Source organism: Globicephala melas, chromosome 4, assembly GCF_963455315.2.
Source record: "Globicephala melas chromosome 4, mGloMel1.2, whole genome shotgun sequence".
Classification (NCBI taxonomy): domain Eukaryota; kingdom Metazoa; phylum Chordata; class Mammalia; order Artiodactyla; family Delphinidae; genus Globicephala; species Globicephala melas.
In genome coordinates this window covers 140,824,482-140,847,354 of record NC_083317.1, presented here as the reverse complement: position 1 = coordinate 140,847,354, position 22,873 = coordinate 140,824,482, and the positions used below count along the sequence as shown (strand labels likewise).

General features: G+C 37.4%; 1 protein-coding gene across 7 annotated transcripts in view; it reads left to right on the top strand.

Annotated features, from left to right (window-relative positions):
* ZNF385D (zinc finger protein 385D) overlaps positions 1-22,873 on the top strand; it is a 1,091,058-nt gene that overhangs the window by 939,870 nt on the left and 128,315 nt on the right. For 6 of the 7 annotated variants that reach the window (XM_070045503.1, XM_060298644.1, XM_060298642.1 and 3 more), the window contains one exon: positions 17,959-18,069. The exons of the other annotated variant lie outside the window; for it this stretch is intronic. In XM_070045503.1, coding sequence (XP_069901604.1) covers positions 17,959-18,069 — 111 coding nt within the window. The remainder of the gene's footprint in view (positions 1-17,958; positions 18,070-22,873) is intronic. 7 annotated transcript variants of the gene reach the window in all.

Sequence of the window (22,873 nt, the reverse complement as noted above, 5' to 3'; positions counted from 1 at the left end):
TATCTTGTCTTTGTGTCAGCGGTTACAGTGACTGCCATGTAGCACCTAGGCACTAGAAGCTTCTGGACATTAATACTGGACATCTAAAGGAGATAGTAGACTCTACTCTCAGTAAAGTCTTCAAAAATTGCATAGAAATTGGCCTGTGTGATAATCCCTCCCTTTTAGATCTTCTCTCCCCAGATACTGGTGTTCCTGTTTCTCCCCCAACTCTCATCTCTTCTGGCTCCTTTTTGGGATCTTTTTGCCCTCTGCCATCCCCAGAAACATCAGTGCACCCCCAGAAGTCTCTTCTAACCTTACTCAAAAGCCTATTCCGTATCATCCACTCCTACGTCTTCAATTATACCGAGAATTATTAAATTTGTTACTTTAACACTGCCCACACTTTTAAACGCCTGTGATGTATTTCTAATGTCCTATATATCTGCTACATATCTCATATAATACCTGCTGTTAGCACATACAATTTTTAAAAATTTTTATTGATACTGGAGTATAGTTGGCTTACAATGTTTTGTTAGTTTCAGGTGTACAGCAAAGTGATTCAGTTTTATTACACATATACATATATCTATTCTTTTTCAGATTCTTCTCCTATATAGGTAATTATAGAGTATTGAGTAGAGTTCCCTGTGCTATACAGTAGGACCTTGTTGATTATCTATTTGATATATGGTAATGTGCATCACGTTAATCCCAAACTGCTAATGTATCCCTTCCCCACACCTTTCCCCTTTGGTAACCATAAGTTTGTTTTCCAAGTCTGTGAGTGTGTTTCTGTTTTGCAGATAAGTTCATTTGTGTCATTTTTTTTAGATTCCACGTACAATTTAATACCTTCCCAGTAATGAATTCGTTAATCCCCCTACCCACATATACACACACCTTTCTGAAACTTGTTGTTTTTTTTCTGTATTCATGGAATGGTTAGTTTTGTCACTATCCTTTCAGTTACCTAGCTGAAATGAATCAGTCTTCTTTGGGCTTTGTTTCAAACAGATAATGCTGACTTAAAAACCTATCTCTTCAAACTCTCCCCAGTCACTCCCTCAATCTCCCAATTGCTACTGGCTGAATTATGACTGGCTATATTTTTCAGGTGGAATCCTGCAACAGCCCACTGATTTGTCTTCCTGACTCCAGATTGATTTTCTCCCTTCAAGTTCTTATCTAAGTTATTTTTCTAAAGATACACATATAGTTACCTATCCTTTTGAACTGGATGTTTTCTTATAGCTTGACCTTGGTCAAAGGACAAAAGTCCAAACTCATCAACACAGCACACGTGTCATGTACATGCCCCAATTTCCCTTGCCATTTTCATGTCTTCCACTCACACTGTTCTCCTTTCACACCTTAAATTTTAAATGTTTACTGACAACATCACATTTTTTATACATTTGCATGGGCTGTTTCTGTTATAATTGTCATTTCCATCCAAATAATTCCTACTCATTGAGCCCAAATGGGGTCATTTATATGACGTCTTCTGGGTTACCCCACACTCTGAGTAAAGGTCTCCTCTCTGCTCCTCTGACACTTTGCTCAGATCTTTATTTTAACACTTGCTAATTTGAGCTAAAGTTTACATATGTTTCTCTAATTGTATTCAAAGTTCCTTTCTGGAGATTGAAACTATTTGTTTTGCATTGTTGTATCTGCCCCAGGAGTTAGATTACATATCCTTCTTCAGACAAACATCTAGGGAAATCCAGAAAACATCTCTGGCCCCTTCCCAAGGGTGTCCTTCCCTGTCCTTGACAGTGATCCACCTTGCAAGTTCTACCTTAAAACCTTATCACACTGATCAACCTTCCCAATTTATCTTTAATCCATTGCTTTTCATTTGTTGTCATGTTGACTAATCTCTCAACAATCAATACAGAATATTTTTAAATGATTTTGTGTCTCAGGCATCATCTTACCCACTCTGGAGAAACAACATAGTAGTTATTATTTCTCCCACTTATTTGGCTGTAAATATCTGGAGGATGATAGTGTCTGGAAACAACAATACCATTATGGGCCCTGAATATGTCTGGCTCTGTTTTAAGTGCTTCACAGATATTATCTCATTTGATCCTCCCAGCACTCATTCCCAAGGTCAAAAGATTAGTAGATGACCATTCTGGAATGTGAATTTAACTCCATCCACCACAAGATTTGGATTCCAGGATACTTTACTGTTTTAGAACCAGTTTCATCTTCATTTTCCAATGCTGAGCTCTCCCCTTCATCACCTTTTTGAACCCTGTGTTGTCTATATTGTATTCCTTTTTGGATTTATGTGATAAAGAGCAAATGGTTACAGGAACTCTTGCCAAGCCGTGTGTCATGCAGTGCATGGTCTCTTCCTGTTCATTGTTTTGGAATTGTTTGAAATTCAGCTTAGGAGACTGACCCTTGATCTATGATGGGTGTTTCTTAAGGGTTGATATTTCCATCCTAAAGGCGCTCAGGCAACCAGATTTTTTTTTTTTTCTTTCCTTCTTTCTTTCTTTCTTTTTTTTTTTTCCAGGTAATTAGCAGAAGTTGTTTAGCATTAGTAATTTTCTTCATTGTGATTGCTTTTCTTATGTTTGCTTTTCCTTAGCCAAGAATTCTTTACCAAATGCAAATGGTTTTCAAGAAATATCTGGAGAACTGGTTTAGAAAGTTCACTTAAAATACAAATAAATTCAGCAACAGAGGAAGGATGAAAATGTAGTTTTTCACTGTCATGTATTATTTTCCTGATCGAAGGAATTACATATTCTAAGAAGTGGAGGAAAGCAACTTCCACTGAGTTCCTGGAAGATTTCAGAGGAAGTGACATGATCCTAAATCATATTCTTGATGTTAAAATATTGTTTAGAAGAGTGATTGTTTTAAATGGAATAGCTTTTCTGATTAAATATGACCAACAGTGATCCTTTATCTGCAACTATAATTTATTGATATCAAATATCAGATGTTTTGGACTAATGTATATTTTTTAAGAGCCAAGGTTCCTTTTATTCAGATTTTTTATTTAAAACACATTTAGATAAAACTTCTAGTTTTTATTTCAAAATGGGACAGAGAGCATACAAATATAATTCCTTTTCTCTCGAGATTTCTTTGAAATACATCTAAAGAAATACAAAAATGAGAGATTGCTACAAAAGAACAGAGATGTTTCAGATCACCATGGATGGAGGTTTAAACATCTCTGGGAGCCAGATGGTGGAAGGAAAGAGCATAGAAAAAGAAAGGAGAGAAAAGTATGAAGTCAGAACCTTGGTGAAGGTCTGGAATTAGGGTCTGCAGATACCATGTTGAGTGAATAAAGCAGAAAGCATGAGACAAGGGGGTCTGAAAAAATGAGGATTGACTGAGAAGAGGAGTATGTGTTTTAAATTAAGATTAAAAACACATTTTTATAGAAAAGGAAAGGCAAAAACGAACAATAGAAAAGTACGCTTTATATATGTAGCAGTCGAAAATAAGACAGAATTTCAAGCAACTGATGGGTAATAAGAAAGTAGGAGCTACTTTGCTTGAAGCTAAAAGATTCTCTTCTGAATGAGCCAAGTTTTGTAGCATTGGAACCATAGAAAATGTAATCTAATCCTATCATGTTACCTGGTCAGTGGACAAAAATATTGATGAAGTCAAAACAATGATAGTGTTGTTTATTAGCTTTCAACTTTTAGATTCTTCCTTGAACAAAGCCTAGAAGAATGGGTAGTAGTTAGAGTACTAACTATTTCAGGTAGAAAATGTTGAACATTTAAAAGTGTAAGAGTAGTTGAGAGAATTTGGAAATTGGAAATTGAGGAAGAAAAAATGTACGAAAACGAATAACTTCAAGCAGGGAATCTGGGATCCTGACTCAAGTTAATGGAACCAGACATAACTATGGAAACATATTATGTACAGTTGTAAAATAATAAGAGAATATTCAACTTAGAAAAATTTGAAAATGTTTGTAGAAGATCGTGGAGAGAAAGACAAAGTGTGATAGTGTATATGTATTAAATTATCATCTTTATTAGTGTCTAGAGATATATTAGCATGTTACTTAGAGCCATGATGTCAACTGGCAGAAACTTATTAATAATAATAATAAACATTTCATTTCAGGCATTTACCTCTGGGCTGAAGCTCTTTTGTACTATTTGGTTTGTTACCATATGTGCATTATTTGATAAAAAGAAACAAAAATAGAAAAATTATAGCACAATATTTTGAGACTCTCTCTGGAAGAAGACTTGAAGTGCCCAGGAATTACAAAATGTACTAGTTAGTATTCCAACTAACAAAATAACCTCTTAAATCAGTGGTTCTCAACCTGCTTGCTCCTGGGTATCAAGCTGAGATTTGCAACCTGCTTCAGGCTATGTGAAGAGAGGTTTAAGTGGTTACAGTTTATATTTTACTTTTTACAGTTTATGCAGTTAAGCCACCAATCATCCAGCAACATTGTATTTGTTTTTCAAAAATTTATACAAATGTTTCTGTATGATAGACACCAGAAGTGTTTAAATTACAACCAAATGCAACTATGCCTTTATGGTCAAAAGAAGTCCTTAGGTACTGGGTTACCTTCACTTCTGGTTCAGACAGATTTGATCTGAAGGATTTCTGGAAGGACGTGATAGCCTCAGCTTCATTCTTCCTTGACCTTCACAGTTGAGAACATCTTTGCTGACCACTTGTCTATCACTGTATCTGATTCAAGCTTTTAACTACAGTTCAACTTTACAGTGGTTCCTTTAGGTCCTTAAAAAGGTCAGGAAGTGAAAAACAGGCAGAGTCTAGAAAGATGTAGAGAGAAGTGAATCAGTTTAACAACACTCTGGAGATTAAAAATAACCTACAGTGTCATTTATTAACAAGCAAGTCAATTGTTAGAAGTACTTTAAAATATCCCTTGTTTATTTCAAGTTGTTCTGGTTTAGTTTTCTTCATCAGTTCTTTTTTTTTTTTTTAATGTATATGTTTTTCTGCCCATGGGTTGCCAATTCCCAAGAACCCCAAATTCAGACACAGTTTTTAAGTTGATTTCAGAAGTTTGTTGAGCTCCTACACATGTTTGAGAGTCAGTATGATATGTAGGAAGAACACTGGTTCTTAATAAACCTGGGTTTAAATCTTGGAGCTGCAAATCATTTATCTTGGCTATTCTTCAGTTTTCATTTCTTTAAACAAGGATATTACCATATCTTTTATAGAATTCTTTAGCTAAAAGTTGTTTATTGGTGGCAAAGAAGACATTGGTTTCCTGGAAACATCTAGGGAAAACATTTTAATCACAGGAAGTTGAGTCTGTTACCAAGGTTTTGACCAATACTTCTTAGTCATCCCCCACGGAGCCTTTTAAACTTTGAACTAATTTGCCTTGGGTTGGGGCTCTCAATCTATACCTTTAACAAGCTCCCAAATGATTCCTGGTGTACAGCTGAGGTTGAGAATGATTGCTTTAAACACATGGCATGCATTTTAAGAGAGATTATTATTTATTTTTAAACCTGCAGTTTATTTTGAATATTTCCATCAAGACCTCCAAACACAGTTGGCCTTAGATGACAATGCAAATTTTCTATGAAATTGAGCTGCATGCTTCAACCAAGAATTATATCTTGGGCCACCTTTTTCTCCTTAAAATGATTGACAGCAGCTGGGGTGCCTGCTTTCACATAGCTAATGACTTTCTTCGACAATAAACCTTTCCTGAGCATTTTCTGTGTTCAGGCACTTGTTTTTCAAAGATGAATAAAACTGACTATATCTTTTGCAGTTTCGGGAAGGGAGAGCTGTAAGCAGAATATCTGGGTGGTGGAGAGTATATGACATGACATTGGAATGTACAGGGTGTTGTGAAGACTGGGGGGAGGGGTATTTAGCCCCGCCTACCAAGAGACCCCAGGGATTACTCTTGGAAAAAGAACATTAGGAGGGATAGGCAGGAATTACACATGTAATAAGTAAAAAAGATTGGATAAAGGAAAGAACCTTACAAAAGAGAAGGAGACAGTAAACCATACCAGGTTATACACGAAGTTGCCAGCAAATCTGTAATACTGGAGGAAATACAAGGAGGCAAGGAGGAATGGAAATGAATCCAGACACGTGGGCCCGGGCTGGTTCGTGGAAGGCAGTGTTTGCCAATGTAAAATGCCCTTCAAGCCTTGCATTCCCAGTTGATGGCTAAGAAAAATAGGCATCTGGGACACCTATGGGGAGGTGGGGGGAATGTGTGTGTAAGCTGGCGAATGAATACTTCAGTGCAAGGAGAAGTCAAATAATTCAAGAAACTATCAAGTCTAGCCCAAACACAGACCGAAAGAAATCGAATCCTGCCAAATTCAAAAGAGTGAGAGATTTTATGTAGGGAATTGGTGGATAAATACTGGTACATAAATTGGTACATAAATAATATGCATGCATGTGTATACACACACAGACATCTGCACAGACATATATGTGTATTTGCATTTTTGAACAAAACGTAAAGACAAGTAAGGATATTCTTATGTGCCTAATTCCATATGTATGTGTTCACTTGGGATTTTCATGCTAGAAGAGATCATATTAATTACCTATTGAGATGGAATTTGTTTAAAAAGAACCATCCCACACATCGTTATACGTTCTCAAAGGCATTAAAGGTTGATGAAACAGAGACAAACAAGCAAAGGAGCAAGAAAAAAAGGCACAATGAGAAACATGTACCCCCAAATTTATGTTTTTTTCTAATTTAACCAAACAATTACAATCAGGATAATTGCTCACATAGCTCATACCAATATGCCATTGTTTAATTTTTCTATAGATGATAACTTTTCACTTTGTGACATTTCAAAAGTCCCTCATCAAAATTTATTTGAGGACTCCCTAGTAAAGGTCTGCTTCTTTCAATTTCATGAGCCTCATCTCTATGTATATTTCAATTTCTTAAACTTATTTCTTCTTCCCAGACTCTTGGGGATGACAAGACTCTTTGAGGCTAAAGTCGATCACGTCAGAGAGAAGGCAGGCAAGGAATGGTCTCAGTGATCCATTGCTAGTTCAAACTTTCCCTTTTAGGCACTAAAACAAGAAAACTGATTTTGATTTTTCCTTTAATCAAGAAGTCCTAGAATTAGTGCCTGAGTAAAATTTCACAGTGGTTTGTAGATTTTTATATTCCCCATTCCATTTCTTATGGGTTGAATCGTGTCCCCCCAAAAAAGGTATGTTCTAGTCCTAACCCCCAATACATCAGAATGTGACCTTACTTGGAAATGGTCGCTTTACAGAGATAATCAACTTAAAATGAGTTCAGTAGAATGGTCCCTAATCCCATATGACTGGTATCCTTATAAGAAGTGGAAATTTGGACACAGAGATAGACACACACAGGAAGCTTGCGACGTGAAGATGGAGGATTAGAAAGATGTGTCTATAAGCTAAGGGTTGCTAAAGATTGCTGGCAAAAATACCAGAAGCTAGGGATAGGCAGGAAGAATTCTCCTTACAGATTTCAGAGGAAGTAAGTATGGTTTGCAAACATCTTGATTTCGAACTTCTAGCCTCCGAGACTATGAGATAATAAATTTCTGTTGCTTTAAGCCACCAAGTTGGTTAGTAGCCCTAGGAAACTTATACATGGTTCAAATCTTAAAAAGGGGGTATTAAAAGTCTGGTCAACATAGTCCTTTCACCTTGTTATCATTTCAAGCTAGACCATAATCCATCCAACCATCTGTCCATCCATCCAGCCATCCATCTATCCATCCATCCAACCATCTTTTCATCCATCCATCCTTCCATCCATCCATCCATCCAACCATCTTTTCATCCATCCATCCTTCCATCCATCTATCCATCTATCTAGTAGCACCATGATTTTGAAAAAGAAAGGAATTTAACACAGAAAAATAGAAAGGACATAATTTTAGATTAAGAGAAAATCCTTTCAGTTCAGCCATCAGTGATTTATGTACAAAAGTATTTTGTCCTCACCTTTCTTTTCACCTCAGAATACAGCAGGTTTCAACACCTGGCTCACATTTCGGTGACCTGCTGAGGAACCAGATGTGTTTGTGGACTTCTGGTACAGCTGGTAATAGAATGGATTTCTGGAATTTATCCTCCAGCTCAGTCTACAACGCCATGCTTTCTGGGGCATTTTCTGTAAATGGAATCCCAGCTCTGAGGTTGTTGGATTTAATTACCTAGACATTATTCGGAGACCAAGGCTGACCAACCATTGGGTAACCTGTCTCCTGGCTCAGGCAGGCCCCATAGGCATTCATTGTCTTCCAAAGAGGTTTTGCCGTTTAAGTCCACCAGAAACGGGATTCTGATCAAAGCATTTGAGTCAAATTTCATACCTGTAATGCTGATAACAAGGTTTCTAAAGTGTCCAAATTAAGCACTAGTATCTTCTCTACAGAGTAGTGTTAGTGTGATCAGGCAACAGTCATCCCTCTTAAAGACACTTAATATTCTTTTGGCCAGAGAAAAAAATCTCATTGCAGAAAAAGGGAGCCCATACATAGAATGAAGTCACTTTCTTTCCTTCCTTTTTTCCCTCTGACCTTTTCCCCTCTCCTGGTATAGCTTTTCTCATTGATAAAGTGAGATATTTCAGTAAAATTTCAATATATATTGAGTACCCACTGGGTTCCAGGAAAAGGAATGAGAACCACAGGAGGTGAGAAGATGGGTGAAACATAGTGCCTACTCACTGAAAATACCACAAATAGATGATGTCTAAAGGTGAGCCAGGATTAAACTTCCATGACTGAGACATTGTGTCGGTAACGATTCCACATATCCACTTAAAAATCAAGGAACTATACTCAATATCTTGCAATAATCTATAAGGGAAAAGAATCTGAAAAAGAATATATATATATATGTGTGTGTGTGTGTGTGTATATATATATATATGGCATATATGTATATGTATATGTGTATGCATATATGTGTGTGTGTGTATATATATATATATGGGGCGTATATGTATATGTATATGTGTATGCATATATATCTGGTTTCCTGTCATGGTTAGCTTTTCTAGGTAGGTCCACGCTCAGCATTAGGTACAGAGGAAAACTGTACATTAATGAATTTAAAATAAATGATACAAATGAACTTATTTACAAAACAGAAATAGACCCACGGACATAGAAAACAAATTTACGGTTACCAAAGGGGAAGTGGGGGTAGAGGGATAAACTAGGAGAAACACACTACTATATATAAAATAGATAAACAACAAGGACCTACCATATAGCACAGGTAATTACATTCAATATTTTGTAGTGACCTATAATGAAAAAGAATAGGTATATATATGTATAACTGAATCACTTTGCTGTACACCTGAAAGTAACACAACATTGTAAATCAAAAATATTTCAATAAAAAAATTTTTTTAATGACAAAAAAAGAAAAAAATACCTTGGAGTGCAGCTATCTGTGGGCATTCCATGACAGCACCACAACACATTGGTTAAATGCAATTTGCTGGAGCACATAAACGATTCTAAGAAAAATAATGTCTTAAGATCCCCCTAAGATCATCTATTCTTTACTTTGAACTGTGTTTCACTTTATTAGCCTTCTCATAGAACATTAGGGAAAATAGCCATGGCAGAAAGCTACTGACAGTGAAATGTCTCTTCCATTTAGACATGGCCTGGGTACTTGGAGAGCATCTGAATGGCTTTGCTCATTTAAGTTCAAGCATTGGCTTCCTGAGCAAAATCAGCTTCTCTTGAACTGATCAGAACAGTATGTCTGTTAGCCTTTGTCTAGGAAGAGACCTGGTGGAAAAATGGTCTGATATTGGCACTAAAGTATAAAGAGAACCAATCAACCATTGCCTCATTACTTAGATGATACTATGTCTATAAATGAATTCATAGATGAATACACGTAAATTCTGCTTGGTGGCTTCCAGTTGTAGATTCTACTCTGAGCTTCTATATTCCGATTGTATCATGGAGTCATTTATCCACATGCTTTTGCTTCTAATAACCTCTCTTCACCCCTCATGCCTAAGGTTCCCTTGTGAATCCAGGTTTTCTCACTGCTGTTGTTAACACCATTCCAAGACTGATGTTAAGTTTTGTTATTGGGCTTTAATAATATTCAATTTATTTAGCAACTCAACAGTCATGTGTTGAGCCCTGGCCCAAGTGGGAGACACTCTGCTGATTCCTGGGTACAAACAACAAAAGGATTCAGCCCTGCCTTGACTCTTCCCTCTTTTGGGTGAAACAAAAGAGATGAGAGATCTTCAGATGGTGCGATGGAGTGTCCTGCAGGGTGAGTTGGAGGACCTAACCCATTTGAAGGAGGTCAGCTAAGAATTCTAGAAGAAGAGATGAGTTCTGATTGGAGTCCTGAAAAGTAGGTAGGCATTAGCCAGGGAAAGATGGACCAGAAAGCATGGGGAAAGAGTTTTCAAGGCAGAGGAGGAGGAATGTGCAAAAGACTTGAAGGTAAAGGAAAGCTTGGTGCATTGAAAAACCGGCTGTGCCCTTAATGTACTTATGTGACTTAGTCATGTTGTATTTCCTACTTAAATGTATCAAATTAGCAAATTTGGGCTTGACCTGATTAATGAGATTGATGGGAAAAACCTACGTCTAGTTGAATGAATTCCTTTGTTGAAAGCACTCATGCTTGTCCTTTGCTACTCGACAAAATCCAAGAAACCATGAAACTTCACATGTACCTTCTGTTCCACATCCCCCGAGCTCCACTCAGAGCTGCGTCTTGGTCTTGAGTGATTGGTATTCTTGTTAAACTCCCTTCCAACCCGAATCTCGTAGAAGAGAAATGCTGAAAATGTTCCGTATCTTAGTGGGGATGGTGATACCATGGGAGTGTGCACGTGTTTTAAAAAATCAACTAATACACTTCAGATGTATGCACTTTTTTGGTATGTAAGTTATATGCCCATTTTTAAAAGTTTTTTTTTAAAAGGACAAAAGTTGCGATTTTTTTCAAACGGACAAATTTGTTGGAGTGCAATTATTGGAATTTTTAAACTCGTGTTTTCTAAGGTGTGGTTATGTCATATAAACACCAGTTTTACTAGTTCATAGTTGATGGAATAAATTACTCAGTGTCACTTGTTATTTCATGGTCACAGACATCCACGACAGTGGATATCACAGAGCTTTATCGTGGTACTGGATGGAGGTAGGGGTGGGTGCCGAGTGGGAAGCTGTGGGTATTAGTTGACTCTGCCACTTACTGTTCTGCGATAGGCAAAGGGGGAGTGAGACCTCCTCAGAAAGTTGTTAGGATAGAAATAATACTTGCAAACACAGTAAATGCCCTTAAGGTAACCTTTAGCATTATTGTTACTGGACATTGTTCCCTAGATCTAAATACCAGCCCGAAGAGACAACCTTTATATTTCTGGACTTCTAACTTCCTGGCATTTAAGTTCTTATTCTTTGATTTGAAAGCCACAGTACTAATGGGAACAGAAAGAGGAGAGGTCTCTTGGAGCGGGAAATGTAAACTCAGGGTTAAGCCTCGTCCTCTCTGAAAACACAGCAGCATCCTAAGAAAGGGAATATAGGGAAAGAACTGTGGCTGACTTCCCTGGGAAGAACTGTGGCACTGGTTACTCATTTACAAATCAATTTAGCAGAAAGCCCTGAGGGGAGATGAGGGAAAAGCTAGGCCTGGGAGAGAAATGCAAAGACCCTTAAACTTGAAATGAAGGAAAACGTATTCATTTGGCTTTAAATAAGGCCATAGACTGAGTTTGAAATTGAATTTTACTCTGTAGTTTGGGCAAGCATATCAATAGCTAGTGTATCATTCTTCACTTTTGTTTGTTGGTTTGGGGAGGGGTGGATAATGTATTTAGAAAATTTTAGCTTTCAAAATTTCCCACTTTAGAAATTAAATAAGTGTCTTAAAATGCCATGTAGCTTCTACCATTTCTTTTTGTTTTTAATTCAGGGCTGCATGGATTCAGTGAAATGTCTGGCTCTGATTTCTGTGTATTGCACGTTTAGTTTAGTGACTTTCGTTTTGTACGAAGGCATTGCATCTTATTCGTATTCATACAACGATTTTATTTTACCAGATGACTATTTTTTAAACTCTGCATTGAACAAAGATGCTAAATTTAAAAACAAAGAAAACAGCAAAAGCTTTGGTTATATTATTTTAGAAATTATTTAAAGCAGATATTTTTATTGTGAGACATCTCAGCGAATTTAATATTTGATGTGCAGTGTGAATGTCCAGGCTGTGGTACCTAGATTTCCTACAACTTATTTGATCCAAGAATCCCTTTTCTCTTTCCTGCACACGTTGGCATTTCTTCAGACTGGTTCTGTAGACAAATTCCTAATGATGATATGCATACACACAATAAGGTGTGATTATTTTAACAGATCAGACCTGTTGGTTCACGGGGAGAAAACCAACATACATGACTTTGTTTTTGAACAAAATGTTTGATTATAATGGTAAATAATGGTGTGTTTGGACAAAATGATCCAAGTGGCTGTGTGTGTTTCCCCTGAGTGACAGTAGATGCTACTTTTAGTTATATACTATGTGGTATCATTTAATTAACTATTTAACAACAGAACTGGTTATTATTTAGATTTTGCCCTTTTATAATTCCTTGTTGTAAGTGGTTTTACATATATTTAGAGATATATATATTACAGAGGTGATTATGACTTACTTTCATTAATAAAGGCATTAAACTTTTGTCATTCTGTTGTACTAGGTTTCTAAAATAAGGAAATATAATTACTTTTGGTGGTATAACTATGTTTGTGGAAGCCATCATTAAAATGTAATTCGGTTGTGCTTTTTTAAAAGTATACTGGGAAATAAAATGGTCTCTGAATTAGAATACATTACCTAGCATTTGGAAATTTGATTTTATAGCAACAGTGATCAGAACAACATTCAATTCAAAAAAAAGAATTAAATCTAGAGAATATGACACATTTGTATGAAGTGTCTACTTCCAAAATACCTCCTACTCTTTTCCGGATTGAATGTGGTCACTGCAAGTGTCCAGTGTTAATGAAAGACAAAATAATATGTTACTTGCAAAATATGATAAAAACTCAACAGTGTGTATTTTCAGAGAGCCCTTAGTATAAATCTGTAATTCATTTTTATTTCAAAGTGTCATTATAAGGGGGCTTCAGTGTTCCTAAATGGAATATAGGCATAATTCACCTGATCCCTAATAGAAATGGACCCCGTTTGTGCAGACAGAACAGATACAACAGAACATGATGAGACAGCTACCTCTACATCAGTACCTCTTTCAGCTTTTAATTTTTCTCTGGCTGTTGGCTGAAAGCGAAGTTATGCCCCGGTGTTCTCTGTGCTGTCACAGAAGCATTGTGATGGCATTTTTAGAGTCGTATAAGAGTGATCCTGGGAAGCAGAAAGTGGGCTCTCAAAGCCTCCCAGATTCACTCATCTGTGTGGTCAAGGGGTTTCTCAAGTTCTATGCATTGTCCATTTTGGTTCTGAGGAAATAGGGGTGAGGTGAGGTTGATGGAAGTTTGACTTACCTGGGGTGGGGGACTTGGCAGTGTATATAGAGAAGAATTCTGTACCATGCCCTTTGACCTTTCACACTATTCCTCTAGAGCAGGTTCAAGCTAAGATAAAGAAACTGTAATTTTATGTTAATTTTTAACGCTTGGATTAAGATGCTGAACTGAATTTAGGAATGTGCTTAGATTATGTATTAAGATTTGAAAAAGTTATAGAATTTACTGGAAACAATTCAAATATCCATCAACTAACAAATGGATAAACACATTGGGGTATATCCGTATGAAGGAATACTACTCGGCAATAAAAAGGAATTAGCTACTGATAGATGCAGCAACATGGATGAATCTTAAAAGCATCATACTGAATGAAAGACGCCAGACACAAAAGAGCACATACTGTACAATTCCATGTATATGAACTTTGAGAAGATGGAAAAATATCGTGACAGAAAGCAGACCAGTGCTTGCAGAGGCTGGGTGGAGGTAGGAATGGACCACAGAGGGCAGGATGGAACTTTCTGGGTAATGGAAATATTCTATATGATAATTATTAAGGCTGTATCTATTTGTCAAATCTCATCAAATTTTACACTTAAGATTGGTGAATTTTATTGTGCATCCATTACACTTAAATAAAACTGGTTAAAAAGAAAATATGGTAGAATTGGAGGGGGAGGGAGGGGATCCTAGAATGTGTTAATTCCTGGAAGTGACCAGAAAAATCATGGGGCCGTTGAGCTTCATCCAGAATCTGGGATTAACATGAGAAAAAATTTAAAGTGATGACGGAAGATAAAAATGAGAACCCATGAGTTCTTCCTGATCATAACTGTTTAATATATAAACCACCCATCCCAGTACTTACCACATGGAGGCACTTAATAAATGCTGAGTGCTATTAATTCTCTTGTTGATGTTGTTGCTGTTATTACTTAGAACAGTGCACTAAGGGTGTCTAGACAACCTTTTAGGAGTTGTGAATGTAGACAGAACCTTGCTCCTAACCAGTGAAGAGGGCTTATGAGTTAGCTGGTTCTGATGATTTGAAATACACAAAAGGAGGTGGAATGTATCAATGACTGGTTTAGGCTAATTACTGAACTATTATGTATCCCAGAAGCTGAATATTAGAGCATCGTTTCACAGACACGTTCTTAGCTTTTGTGTGTATGCCAAATCTTTTCTGAGCTAGCTCAACCCATCGGGAAGATTCTCATAAGAAGTTTGTATCTGATGAGAGTTAAGTGTTCCAAAGTCTACAAGCATTCAACAAAATGATGGCTGTATGTACAACATTGGGATGATTTTGAAATGTTTTTTGGCCATGTGAGAAATGGAAGGTGTGCCAACAAAGACCACAGGAGTGTGAGGCAACTGTTAACCTTGATCATCACGTGGGATGTGCAAAAGGGAAAATGTAATAGACAACATTTATTGACTCATTTTTATTTATTTATTTATTTATTAGGTTTAATTAATTAGTTAATTTTTGGGCTGCATTGGGTCTTCGTTGCTGCGCGCGGGCTTTCTCTAGTTGCGGCGAGCGCGGGCTACTCTTCCTTGCGGTGCGCAGGCTTCTCATTGCGCTGGCTTCTCTTGTTGCAGAGCACGGGCTCTAGGCGCGCGGGCTCAGTAGTTGTGGCTCATGGGCTCCAGAGCGCAGGCTCAGTAGTTGTGGCGCACGGGCCCAGTTGCTCCACGGCATGTGGGATCCTCCCGGACCTGGGCTCAAACCTGTGTCCCCTGCATTGGCAGGCAGATTCTTAGCCACTGTGCCACTAGGGAAGCCCCTTGACTCTTTTTTTAAATTAATTTTTATTGGAGTATAGTTGCTTTACAATGTTGTGTTAGCTTCTACTCTAAGGCAAAGTGAATCAGCTATATGTATACATATATCCCCTCTTTTTTGGATTTCCTTCCCCTTTAGGTCACCACAAAGCATTGAGTAGAGTTCTTGTGTGATACAGTCTGTTCTCATTAGCTGTCTATTTTATACATAGCATCAATAGTGTATATATGTCAATCCCAATCTCCCAATTCCTACCATCCCCCCTTCCCCCTTGGTATCCATACATTTGTTCTCTACCTCTGTGTCTCTACTTCTGCTTTGCAAATAAGATCATCTATACCATTTGAGAGTCCACATATATGTGTTAATATACGATATTTGTTTTTCTCTTTCTGACTTAACTTCACTCTGTATGACCATCTCTAGGTCCATCCACGTCTCAACAAATGACCCGATTTTGTTACTTTTCATGGCTGAGTAGTATTCCATTGTATATATACACCACATCTTTATCCATTCCTCTGTTGATGGACATTTAGGTTGCTTCCATGTTCTAGCTATTGTAAATAGTGCTGCAATGAACATTGGGCTGCATGTGTCTTTTTGAATTATCGTTTACTCTGGGTATATGCCCAGTAGTGGGATTGCTGGGTCATATGGTAGTTCTATTTTTGGTTTTCTAAGGAACCTGCATACTGTTCTCCATAGTGGCTGTATCAATTTACATTCACATCAACAGTGTATGTGGGTTCCCTGTTCTCCACACCCTCTCCAGCATTTAGTGTTCGTAGATTTTTTGATGATGGCCATGCTGACTGGTATGAAGTGATACCTCACTGTAGTTTTGATTGGCGTTTCGCCAATAATTAGTGATGTTGAGCATCTTTTCATGTGTTTGTTGGCCATCTGTATATCTTTGGAGGAATGTCTATTTAGGTCTTCTGCCCATTTTTGGATTGGGTTGTTTGGTTTTTTGATATTGAGCCGCATGAGCTGTTTGTATATTTTGGAGATTAATCTTTTATCAGTTGCTTCGTTTGAAAATATTTTCTCCCATTCTAAGGGTTGTCTTTTATCCTTGGTTATGGTTTCCTTTGCTGTGCAAAAGCTTTTAAGTTTAATTAGGTCCCACTTGTTTATTTTTGTTTTTATTTCCATTACTCTAGGAGGTGGGTCTAAAAGGATCTTGCTGTGATTTATGTCATAGAGTGTTCTGCCTATGTTTTCCTCTAAGAGTTTTATAGTGTCTGGACTTACATTTAGGTCTTTAATCCATTTTGGGTTTATTTTTGTGTATGGCGTTAGGGAGTGTTCTAATTTCATTCTTTTACATGTAGCTGTCCAGTTTTCCCAGCACCACTTGTTGACTTCTTAATGTGCCTGGCACTGTACTGTGCTCAGTAATTTCAAGAATCATTATGTGTAAACTTCATCACAACCTTAAGAGATAGATGCAGATGAGCAAAGAGGTAGCACAAGTATTAAGAAGCAGATCAAAATTTGTATCTGACTCTAGCAGTTGGGAATCACTGATGTGGACCCTGGGACAAAGCTTGGTGAGGAGACATGAAATTTTATCAGAGCTAGGTTGCTGACATCATGTTTTGGGTGTCCCTTGTCCTGTCCTGGGAATGGGATGAAGAGAAGTAACTGACATCTGGCCCAAACTCTCTGAACCTCAAGCAGTAAGTCCATAGGATAGCAGTATGTATTAGGTGATCAGTAAATGATTGTTGAAAGAATCCATCGCTCCATGTCTGAATACTTAGAAAGCAGGATTTGTGTACAGGTAACCCTTGCTTTTCCAAAATTCTCTTTCTGTCACCTCGCTTTGACCAAAGATCTGTATTAGTACCTGTTTCTGCTAACCAAAGGAAATCCAAAGAGGTTTTTCATTTTTACACAAAAAGGCAAACAGCGAAAGTGATGTTCGGCCTTTGTTTTGCAGCAGCTCTTACAGAGGCAGCATGAACCCTGACCAGCAAGGCTGGCATCTCTAAGCTCCATCCCCTCCCCAGGCAACTACACTCAGCATCCAGCCGCCATGGCTTTGAACTGTGTCTGTGTGCATCTGTGCTTTATCTAGGTTTACATTGTGCAGCCGTTAGCAAGATGTGCCCTAAGGTAGTGGCTTCTACTTTCAGATAGCAGGGGAAATCTATACCACACTCTTAAGGCAGAAAGATACCAAACATAGCATAAGGTTAATTATCCATAATGGGGCTTAAGTTATTTTCATAGCTGCTCATCTGACTAAGTCTATTTTGAAGTCCGTTGGGGGCAATGGCATAGACTAACTTCTGTGTAAGGTTTCTGGCATTCACAATAAACTTGAGTTTGGATAAACCTTTAATTATATTTGAGGATTATCAAACTGAGGCAATTGTTGATCCTAAATGAGAAGAACGGTTTAGCATGCAGACTCCAATGGGTACATTTATCATTTCCTTATCGTACTGCGCTGCGGGCTCGTTGTCTATTTTTCAAGAAAGTAGAAATGCCATTTCTTGGAATAAAAATGTTCTTTATAATGTAAGCCGTAGATTGAAGCTGTACAGATTGGTTCTTTAATGAAATAGGCAACATTCCAATGGAACGGACAAGCTTTATTTCTATTTGTTGTATTTTTTTTTCTCATTACAGATGGACCCGATTCAGAAAGCTGTAATAAATCATACTTTCGGGGTCCCTCTCCCTCATCGAAGAAAGCAAATCATATCATGCAACATTTGCCAGCTGAGATTTAATTCTGATGTAAGTTTATCACTTAGTATTCACTGGAAAAAAATGTATTCTGCTGTTCTAATCTTGCAGAAGAGATTTCTTAAACATTTTTCTCCAATAACTGAGCATGTCAAAATGCAAAGGTAACATTTTAACTCCTTATGTGTTTTAAGTTTGGACTTTATTATATTATGTTTGGTTGTTTTCTATAAAAAAAAATCACACCTAAACAAACTGGTATACTTGCACTTTAATGGTATTTTTTAGTCTCTTGGGAATGCTAAATTTAGGTAACACACTTTGCCTTTGGGGAATGGTAACAATTTAGGACTAACTAGGCTTTCAGTAAATCACACCTCTGAAATAAGGTAGGTCCCAGATTATATTTCAAAGCCAAGGTTTTGGCTTTGTATATTCTCTTCGCCTGCCCTGACGGTCCCTAATTGCAGATCTCTGGTGTCTTTAATTGTATTTGTGTTACAGACGTCCAGTCACTGACCTAGAAGTATAAGCATTTTAACAGGGGGTTCTGAAGACCTCAAAGGCCCCCAGCCCCTAATGAGTAAAAGTTAAGTGGAGAACATGACAGGAGCAAGACAGTGTAGACCTGACACTTTGCAAGTTATTCACAGAGAGGGATCCTCATCTTTTATACCTTTTCTAAGGGACAGTGTGGACTCTGGGTTCATCACAGAAGCTAATTTTGCTTGTGGTCAATATGAAGAAAACTGCCGCCTGTCCCCATCCTACTTTGGAATGTAGTCGGTCCTGAGATACAGAAAAGAAAAGGGACGTTGGTTTGGAAGGAATAAAAATTGAACATCTTGTTGACACTCTTGGTAAACAGAGGACCCCATCTATCAAAGTGGCCTTTCCAGGGTGCCATGTTATTGCCCTAAACGGATATGCTGTATGGAGATAACCAAACAGCTCTGGATTCTGGAGAATGTTAGGCCTTCCAGTATTTAATCACCCTAGGCAAGTGTGTCCCTTAGCTGATCTGATGATAAGGGTTTCATATGAGATAATCAGGCACAGGAAATAGATGTGGCATAAATAAAGTGGCTTTTTCCTTCCATGACAGCCTTTCATTTGTATAAGGATTGCTACTGTCTTATGAACTCATACCTACTAGTATAATCATCAGGTAATTTTATAGCATTCCTTCTGTTGGCTTAAAAAGAGGAATAGATTGCCTGCATAGCACTTGAATGGCATTTGCTGCTGTAAAAAAAACACACTAAACATACAGCATTTTATTTGAAGTGTTGTCTTTTTGTTTTGTTTTGTTGTTTGTTTTTGAATACTGAGCACCTTGATTCGATTTGAATTTTAAGAAAATTACTATAGTTTAATTTATTAAAAAATATTTCAAGTGATGAATGTTATATAATAACCTCTTCCAGCTGGTGTAAAAAAAAAAACAAAACAGTTTTCCTGACTTGCAAATAAGAGTTCTGAACTCAACAGTTGCAATTTTGATCATTTTTAAATACTCAGCAAACAATCATATAGTTCCATAATTGTTAAGTGTGTCCTTCTTTATTCCTTTTCTTCTTAAATCATATTGATATTTCACTTTGGTATTCATCAGATAATGTTGCAAAAGTCTCTGAGGAGCCCTGTTTCCCGCTCCTTACGTCTAATAGGGGCTGTTTCAAATATCAACCCTTCTGCCAACAATTTCACTGCTAATGTTTTTCTCTATATTAAGAAAACTTCTTGTAAACTGGAAGCCAGAAAGAGACTTCAAGCTCGTTGAACCCACTCTCCCACTAAATGTAAGAAAATCATTTGCTATATCTAGACTAGGTCTTTGCGTTGATTATCCCCAGTGACGGGTAACTCACCACTTCAAGACACAATTGGTCTTTTTTTTTGGCAGGTGATTCTACTAATCCTGTAGATGGATATCAAAGTCATATTTAAAACTTTAGAAATACTGTCAGGTATGCTTTAGGAAACACACTATGTTTCCATATATGATTATTAACATAAAGAACATAATGTAAAATAAAGATTTGCATATTTCTTTTCTAAAATGTAATCTTATTTTATTTCTTAGTAAGAGATTAAAAATGTATTTGTATTCATTTGCTAATGAATTTTCAAAGTGATATAGGAATCAATATGTATTTATTAGGGAAATTGCTTCTCATTCTTATAACTTTGTTCTCAGGTTTCTTTAAAAGGAAAATGGCCAAGGTATTTGGAGAATGGACAAGAATCATTCTCGGTCATAATTAAACAATTGCAGACTTGACCACTCATTAGATGGTTACTGTGTTAACCTTTTATTGTTGCTGTAACAGATTACCACAAATTTGGTGGTTTAAGACAACACAGCTCTATTAGTTTATAGTTCTGGAGGTGAGAAGTCAGAAATGGGTCTTACATGGCTGAAAGCAAGGTGTTAGCAGGGTGATGTTCCTTCAGGGGCTCTGGGGGAGATTTCAGTTCCTTGCCTTTCTTTTTTATTTTTTAATATTTTTTATTTTTTATTTATTTGGCTGTGCTGTGTCTTAGTTGTGGCACGCGGGATCTTTAGTTGCGGCATGCGAGATCTTAGTTCCCTGACCAGGGATCAAACCCGGGCCCCCTGCATTGGCAGTGTGGAGTCTTAACCACTGGACCACCAGGGAACTCCCCTTGCCTTTCTTTTCTAGCTTCTAGAAGCTGCCCTCTTGGCTCGCGACCCCCTCCCATCCTCAAGGCAACGAGGCCAGTTGAGTTCTTTGCATGTGGAATTACTCTCTCTCTCTTTTGCCTCCCTCTTCCACATTGAAGGACCTTTGTGATCACCATGGACCCACCTGGATAATCCAGCATAACTTTTCTATTTTAAATTTAGCTGTTCAGCAACCTACTTTCATCTGCTAATTTAATCTCCTTTGTCACGCCACGTAATGTAACATATCCATCGATTCCAGGGATTAGGACTTAAACATCATTATCCTGCCTACCATAGGTACTCACGTGGATGTCTGACTTACATTTGAACTGAATTTCATGACCACCTGAATTTATCAGATAATTACCCCAGTCCAAATCTTCGGTCTGTATAAACTGGACACATGAATTCAATGCCCTTTTCCTTTCCTTGAACCTTGAATATAAATTCACTATGCAGTGCAAGTTTTTTAAATTGCAGGGTTTTTTTAATAGGAAGACCCAATGTTATTGAGTTTATAAATGACATAGCAACATATTAACTGTGATTTACAAACAAAATATAATTATTGCAAAATTGAAATACAGGAGTAGAAACTCCTTTAGAGACTTTAAATATCTCCGTAGCATTATTATGTCAATAAAGGGGAACTAATGTGCTGAAAATATAAGATTTGTTTATTTATTGACTGGTCATATCTATATATACTAATTTCACGAACTATTTAGTACTGAATGCCAAGATCAATTGGATTTATCATTCATTCATTCATATATAAAAAAAGAAAATACATACATATGTATGTGTTTATATGTATACATACATATGTATGTGTATATATACATATATATATATTTATATAGATGTATAGATATAGATATCGAGCATTGTATTCCCAAAAAGCTTTAAATCCCAATACAACTGTCTGTTTGCTCTTTCCAGGTAAATCTGGAATTTATCTTGCTATTTCCATTCTTAAACCTAGAATCTGGAAAAGTAACACTGTAATTCACTTGTATGCTTGGTTGAATCCTCTATCACGTAGGAAAGTATTTTTGCCTCGTGAACCTTTTTACATTTCAAAGCTTCTTCCCCTTCCAATGAAAATAATAGCTTCTAGTTCTTTTCATCTCTGCATCATGAAAATTCAATTTCCTTTCCCTCTAAGCTTTTATTTATTTTTTTAACCCTTCGTATTATAAAGTCTGTAGTTTGGTGGTATGCCATACCCGTTTCCTGTACAGTACTTTTTCCATTTTTAGCCCTGCAGATATCTTTCTAAGTGGCACATTATATTGTATGCACTTTAAATCAGATTGCCTTCTCCCGGTGCAGGCTTTTTCTTTGGGGGAAAAAAAAATTCTTTTTGACATTTATATGAAACACACATGAGGTTATGCAGAAAGCTTCCAATTAAAGAATGAAAGGTTGTAATTTGTCCAATTATTTTATCAGCATCTTAAGATCAGCATAAATTACCATTGGCCTGGACCAGTTAGTAAGTGTGCCTTTGAAAGACAACTTACAGCAAGGCCAGCACATATGTAAAATTATTGAGGTAGAAAATGATTAATTACTCAATGACTGTTTATAGAATGAGAAATAAGGTCTCAGGCCCCAAAACTGAGGGATCATAAAATTGTGGTATCTGATCATCACTCTGGTTAATATCCCCAAAAGAACATTTCATGATATGTTAATGATGGAAGGAAACTTTTGCTAATTTCGCAGTGGAAACTGAAGTGTAGAGAGTGTAGGAGGCTTATAGCAGGCCACCTAGCCAGAGGCTAGCCACACAGCGTCGGAGTCCACTTCCAGGCTGTTTCTGCTTCACCTGGTCCAGGTAGGGCAGCAAGTCCATCCAGAGATCCAGCAGCTGCGACAACAATGGCATGGATGGCATCCTGTGTGTTTCCTGCCCAGTCCAGCTGCCCCAAAGAGAAAGCCTGAGGGCTCCTTCCCCCATGAACTAACCCAGGGCAGTCAGAGCTGCTGTGGAGGTCACCCTCACTGCGGGCTAGGCTCCGCCACAATGACTGACAAGTCCTCCCAAACGGCATCACTCCTGTTCACTCACACAGTTCAGTCATAAACATGGTGAAAATTTAAAGATAAATGCAAACTACTGAACTATAATACAGTAACAACAAATCCTTTATCACT